Source organism: Oncorhynchus kisutch, linkage group LG19, assembly GCF_002021735.2.
Source record: "Oncorhynchus kisutch isolate 150728-3 linkage group LG19, Okis_V2, whole genome shotgun sequence".
NCBI classification, from domain to species: domain Eukaryota; kingdom Metazoa; phylum Chordata; class Actinopteri; order Salmoniformes; family Salmonidae; genus Oncorhynchus; species Oncorhynchus kisutch.
Window position 1 is genome coordinate 31673357 of NC_034192.2, and position 6911 is coordinate 31680267.

Here is a 6911-nt window from a genome sequence, read left to right on the forward strand (position 1 = left end):
TCCTATTAATAAGTCATTCCTATAGAGGTCAGTCCTATTGATAAGTCATTCACATAGAGGTCAGTCCTATTGATACGTCATTCCTATAGAGGTCAGTCCTATTAATAACTCATTCCTATAGAGGTCAGTCCTATTAATAAGTCATTCCTATAGAGGTCAGTCCTATTAATAAGTCATTCCTATAGAGGTCAGTCCTATTAATAAGTCATTCCTATAGAGGTCAGTCCTATTGATAAGTCATTCCTATAGAGGTCAGTCCTATTGATAAGTCATTCCTATAGAGGTCAGTCCTATTGATAAGTCATTCCTATAGAGGTCAGTCCTATTAATAAGTCATTCCTATAGAGGTCAGTCCTATTAATAAGTCATTCCTATAGAGGTCAGTCCTATTGATAAGTCATTCACATAGAGGTCAGTCCTATTAATAACTCATTCACATAGAGGTCAGTCCTATTGACAAGTCATTCACATAGAGGTCAGTCCTATTAATAAGTCATTCCTATAGAGGTCAGTCCTATTAATAAGTAATTCACATAGAGGTCAGTCCTATTGATAAGTCATTCACATAGAGGTCAGTCCTATTAATAAGTCATTCCTATAGAGGTCAGTCATATTAATAAGTCATTCCTATAGAGGTCAGTCCTATTAATAAGTAATTCACATAGAGGTCAGTCCTATTGATAAGTCATTCACATAGAGGTCAGTCCTATTAATAAGTCATTCCTATAGAGGTCAGTCCTATTAATAAGTCATTCCTATAGAGGTCAGTCCTATTAATAAGTAATTCACATAGAGGTCAGTCCTATTGATAAGTCATTCACATAGAGGTCAGTCCTATTAATAAGTCATTCCTATAGAGGTCAGTCCTATTAATAAGTAATTCACATAGAGGTCAGTCCTATTGATAAGTCATTCACATAGAGGTCAGTCCTATTAATAAGTCATTCCTATAGAGGTCAGTCCTATTAATAAGTCATTCCTATAGAGGTCAGTCCTATTAATAAGTAATTCACATAGAGGTCAGTCCTATTGATAAGTCATTCACATAGAGGTCAGTCCTATTAATAAGTCATTCACATAGAGGTCAGTCCTATTAATAACTCATTCCTATAGAGATCAGTCCTATTAATAAGTCATTCCTATAGAGGTCAGTCCTATTAATAAGTCATTCACATAGAGGTCAGTTCTATTAATAACTCATTCCTATAGAGGTCAGTCCTATTAATAAGTCATTCACATAGAGGTCAGTTCTATTAATAACTCATTCCTATAGAGGTCAGTCCTATTAATAAGTCATTCACATAGAGGTCAGTTCTATTAATAACTCATTCCTATAGAGGTCAGTCCTATTAATAAGTCATTCCTATAGAGGTCAGTCCTATTAATAACTCATTCCTATAGAGGTCAGTCCTATTAATAAGTCATTCCTATAGAGGTCAGTCCTATTAATAACTCATTCCTATAGAGGTCAGTCCTATTAATAAGTCATTCATATAGGAGTCAGTTTTATTAATAAGTCATTCCTATAGAGATCAGTCCTATTAATAATGCATTCATTAGGAATTATCCAATCTTACATTTATAATCATACAATGGTCATGTTATGATAATGTTTAGTCAAAGAAACAAATATTCAGTGTGAAATATTGTTAATCCCACATGACTGTACCAATGTGTGTGTTTATGTGTGCGGTGTGCGCATGCATTTATTTGTTTGTGCCTGTATGTCCATGTGTGTGTGTCCCCTCCAGACGGATGCAGATGTAGAGTGGAAGTTTGCCCGTGCCAAGCTGTGGATGTCCTACTTTGACGAGGGTCGCACTCTGCCCGCTCCTTTCAACATGGTGCCTTCTCCCAAATCCTGGTACTACCTGGTCCTCCGCACCAAGGCCTGCATCGTTCACCTCTGCAAGGCCAAGGGGCGTCGCCACGACAACGAGCTAGAGATGGGCATGCTTAACCCACGACTCAAGGTCAGAGGGGAGAGGGCAAAAGTCAAAAGTCAAACCCTAAATGTATCAATACATACTGTAGATGCTAGTAAGTGTTTGATCTTATACCAAGCTATTTTCAGTGTAATAAGATAAGAACATTTTTAAAATACAATTTTAAATGTATTTTATTTGTTTAGCTTATTGGAATACCAGGTGAGAATTTGCTGTGAATGGTGCTGAGCAGATCCTTGGTAAATCTTACTACATTTGCACACACTGTATATAGGCTTTTCTATTGTGTTATTGACTATACGTGTGTTTATCCCATGTGTAACTCATGTGTTGTTTCTGTCGCACTGCTTTGCTTTATCTTGGCCAAGTCGCAGTTGTAAATGAGAACGTGTTCACAACTGACCTACCTGGTTAAATAAAGGTGAAATAAAAACAATATATTTTTAAAAATCGGTCTTGCCAAAGCATAGCTGAACATCCAGGGAGGCATGGTGCCAAATCTAAATGGCACTGCACAATGTTTTGCCAAAGCTGTTGCAAAAGCCACTTGGGTTATTTTGGTGGTGGATGTGTTGTGGAGACTATTGGATGTATTTCAAAGGCTTCAGGATGTATTATAGGAGCTGTTGGATATGCCCGCTCCTACCTAATGCTTAACCTGGTTTGTAGAGGCAGGATCGGTTTTATAGAACTCCCTCTGTGGGTAGACAGAGAGCTGATGGCTTGGCTATGAAACACAACTGAGCAGAGCATCAGGTGAGCAATCGATACGCAGACTCACACTAGACCTTAGGAAGACGGGACAAAATGTCAAGTGAGTTTGTTGGAGCGAACTGCAGCGGTTTCTCTCTTCCTGAAGGAGATATGCATGTATACGGCAACTTGCTTCACTTTTAGAGTGTTTGCGTACGTTGTGTACATTGGGTTTGTAACTGTTTGTTATTGAGTGTGTGTGTGTGTGTGTATGTTTGTGTGTTAGTATACAGGACTAGTTTCAAGGCCCATTGCAGTTTGCCATGCCACTGATGATGTCAAGCTTAGCAGCCTTTCGAGCCCCAGATCTGTGTGTGAATATCTATGTGCATGTGCATGTGCATGCATGTGTGTGCGTGTGTGTGTGTGTGTGTGTGTGTGTGTGTGTGTGTGTGTTTGAGCGTATCTCCTGCCAAAATGAAAATAAGGACTCGTAGGACACTAAGTAAATCTAGAAGAGGACATTAAAACTAGGTCATTGATATTTAGCAGAGCAGAGAGCAGATACATCAACACACAGTGACATAATACACATTATTCCAAGGTAATAGGAATCATGTTTGCAGCACAGAAATAAATATAACATATAATACAGTATTATTTTCTATCTATTTATATACACAGTTTCTTTATTTTTACTATTTTCTACATTGTAGAATAATACTGTAGACATCAAAACTATGAAATAACACATATGGAATCATGTAGTAACCAAAAAAGGGTCAAACAAAACAAAATTGATTTTAGATTTTAGATTCTTCAAAGTAGCCACCCTTTGCCTTGATGACAGCTTTGCATTCTCTCAACCAGCTTCATGAGGAATGATTTTCCAATAGTCTTGAAGGAGTTCCCACATATGCTGAGCACTTGTTGGCTGCTTTTCCTTCACTCTGCAGTCTAACTCATCCCAAACCATCTCATTTGGGTTGAGGTCGGGTGATTGTGGAGGCCAGGTCATCTGATGCAGCACTCCGTCGCTCATTTTCTTGGTCAAATAGCCCTTACACAGCCTGGAGGTGTGTTGGGTCATTGTCCTGTTGAACAACAAATTATAGTTTGTAACCAGCATGGCTACCACATGTGTAAATAGTACCCGCAAAACACCAGTCTCAACGTCAACAGTGAAGAGACGACTCCGAGATGCTGGCCTTCTAGGCAGAGTTCTTCTGTCCAGTGTCTGTGTTCTTTTGCCCATCTTAATCTTTTATTTGTATTGGCCAGTCTGAGATATGGCTTTTTCTTTGCAACTCTGCCTAGAAGGCCAGCATCCCGGAGTCGCCTCTTCACTGTTGACGTTGAAACTGGTGTTTTGCGGGTACTGTTTAATGAAGCGGCCAGTTGAGGACTTGTGAGGTGCCTGTTTCTCAAACTAAACACTCTAATGTACTAGTCCTCTTGCTCAGTTGTGCACCAGGGCCTCCCACTCCTCGTTCTATTCTGGTAAGAGCCAGTTTGCGCTGTTCTGTGAAGGGAGTAGTACACAGAGTTTTACGAGATCTTCAGTTTCTTGGCAATTTCTCGCATGGAATAACCTTCATTTGTCAGAACAAGAATAGACTGATAGAATGCTGATGCTCCAGATACTCAACTAGTCTAAAGAAGGCCAGTTATTTTTGCTTCTTTAATCAGGACAACAGTTTTCAGCTGTTCTAACATAATTGCAAAAGGGGTTTTCTAATAATCAATTAGCCTTAGCTACAATAGTCATTTACAACGTTAACAATGTCTACACTGTATTTCTGATCAATTTGATGTTATTTTAATGGACAAGAAATGTGCTTTTCTCTCAAAAACAAGGACATTTCTAAGTGACCCCAAACTTTTGAATGGTAGTGTATGAGTGTACACAACATTAGGAACACCTTCCTAATATTTCATTGCACCCACTTTTGCCATCGGATCAGTCTCAATTCGTAAGTGCATGGACTCTACAATGTGTCAAAAGTGTTCCAATAGGTGGCCCATGTTGACTCCAATGCTTCCCACAGTTGTGTCAAGTTGGCTGGATGTCCTTTGGGTGGTGGACCATTCATGATACACACGGGAAACTGTTGAGTGTGAAAAACCCAGAAGCATTGCAGTTCTTGACACACTCAAACCAGTGCGCCTGGCACCTACTACCATACCCCATTCAAAGGCACTTCAATATTTTTTGGGCTCATTCACCCTCTGAAGAGCACACATACACAATCCATGTCTCAAGGTTTAAAAGTTAACCAATTTTCTTCCCTTTCAACTAAACTGATTGAAATGATTTTAGCAAGTGACCCGGTAAGGGATCATAGCTTTCACCTGGATTCACCTGGTCAGGAAAGAGCAGGTGTTCCTAATGTTTTGAACAATATATATTTTTATTCCGGACTCTGACATTGCTTGTTCTGATATTTCTTAATTTCTATATTTTTATTTTTGGGTTCTGTTGTATTCTATTATTTTGTATTGCCTACTTTTACTGTTTCACTGTTGGAGCTAGAAACACAAGCTTTTTACTGCACTGTTGGAGCTAGAAACACAAGCTTTTACTGCACTGTTGGAGCTAGAAACACAAGCATTTTACTGCACTGTTGGAGCTAGAAACACAAGCATTTTACTGCACTGTTGGAGCTAGAAACACAAGCATTTTACTGCACTGTTGGAGCTAGAAACACAAGCTTTTTACTGCACTGTTGGAGCTAGAAACACAAGCTTTTTACTGCACTGTTGGAGCTAGAAACACAAGCTTTTTACTGCACTGTTGGAGCTAGAAACACAAGCTTTTTACTGCACTGTTGGAGCTAGAAACACAAGCTTTTTACTGCACTGTTGGAGCTAGAAACACAAGCATTTTACTGCACTGTTGGAGCTAGAAACACAAGCTTTTTACTGCACTGTTGGAGCTAGAAACACAAGCATTTTACTGCACTGTTGGAGCTAGAAACACAAGCTTTTTACTGCACTGTTGGAGCTAGAAACACAAGCTTTTTACTGCACTGTTGGAGCTAGAAACACAATCATTTTACTGCACTGTTGGAGCTATAAACACAAGCTTTTTACTGCACTGTTGGAGCTAGAAACACAAGCTTTTTACTGCACTGTTTTAGCTAGAAACACAAGCTTTTTACTGCACTGTTGGAGCTAGAAACACAAGCTTTTTAATGCACTGTTGGAGCTAGAAACACAAGCATTTTACTGCACTGTTGGAGCTAGAAACACAAGCTTTTTACTGCACTGTTGGAGCTAGAAACACAAGCTTTTTACTGCACTGTTGGAGCTAGAAACACAAGCTTTTTACTGCACTGTTGGAGCTAGAAACACAAGCTTTTTACTGCACTGTTGGAGCTAGAAACACAAGCTTTTTACTGCACTGTTGGAGCTAGAAACACAAGCTTTTTACTGCACTGTTGGAGCTAGAAACACAAGCATTTTACTGCACTGTTGGAGCTAGAAACACAAGCATTTTACTGCACTGTTGGAGCTAGAAACACAAGCATTTTACTGCACTGTTGGAGCTAGAAACACAAGCTTTTTGTTTCCCCTGCAAGTCTGTGTATGCGACCAATAAACATTGATTTGATTTTACCTAGATTTGCAGTGACTCATATGGCTGTCATGCTCTCTAACCTCCTCTCTAGCGTCTCATTTTGTGTTGTTGTGTCTAACTCGTCCTCATATATAACTTATGTTATTGATGCACTGCAACAACAAAATGTAACTTAAGTCAAGGTTGGTCTTCTGTCTTCTCTAGTTGTTCCTGCATACTGAATACTAGTTGATCCTGCCAATACCAGCACGTGGATTTAGACCAGAGCTCTCCATCCCTGTTCCTGGAGCAGACTGACATAAAGTGTAGTCAACTTTGTTCTAAGGGCAGGAAATAGCTGACTGATTTAGGGCAGAACAAATCCGATTGGGTTTCGAAAAGGTCAATGGGCGGAGTTTAACAGATGCACAACTTTTGAAAACATGGCGGAGGTTTGAACAGAGAATCTTTTACAAACCAGTTGGTTGGTTTAGGGCAGAACAAATCCGATCAGATTATTTTTGTTCTTAGAACAAAGTTGACTACACTTTTATGTCAATCTGCATTCGCAGAGAACTAACTTCCTGTAGGTTTTCACTCCAGCCCTAGTTGTAACAAACCTGACTCAGCTTATCAAGCAGCTAATTATTTGAATCAGGTTTGCTAGTTTATGTTTGGAGTGAAAACCTACTAATATATATGAACTCATGTTG

General features: G+C 39.3%; 1 protein-coding gene across 1 annotated transcript in view; it reads left to right on the top strand.

The window, feature by feature from the left end:
• LOC109910115 (short transient receptor potential channel 7) overlaps positions 1–6911 on the top strand; it is a 60651-nt gene that overhangs the window by 51656 nt on the left and 2084 nt on the right. Inside the window, exon 8 of the mRNA XM_031797920.1 lies at positions 1752–1973. Within this exon, the coding sequence (XP_031653780.1) occupies positions 1752–1973 (222 nt within the window). The remainder of the gene's footprint in view (positions 1–1751; positions 1974–6911) is intronic.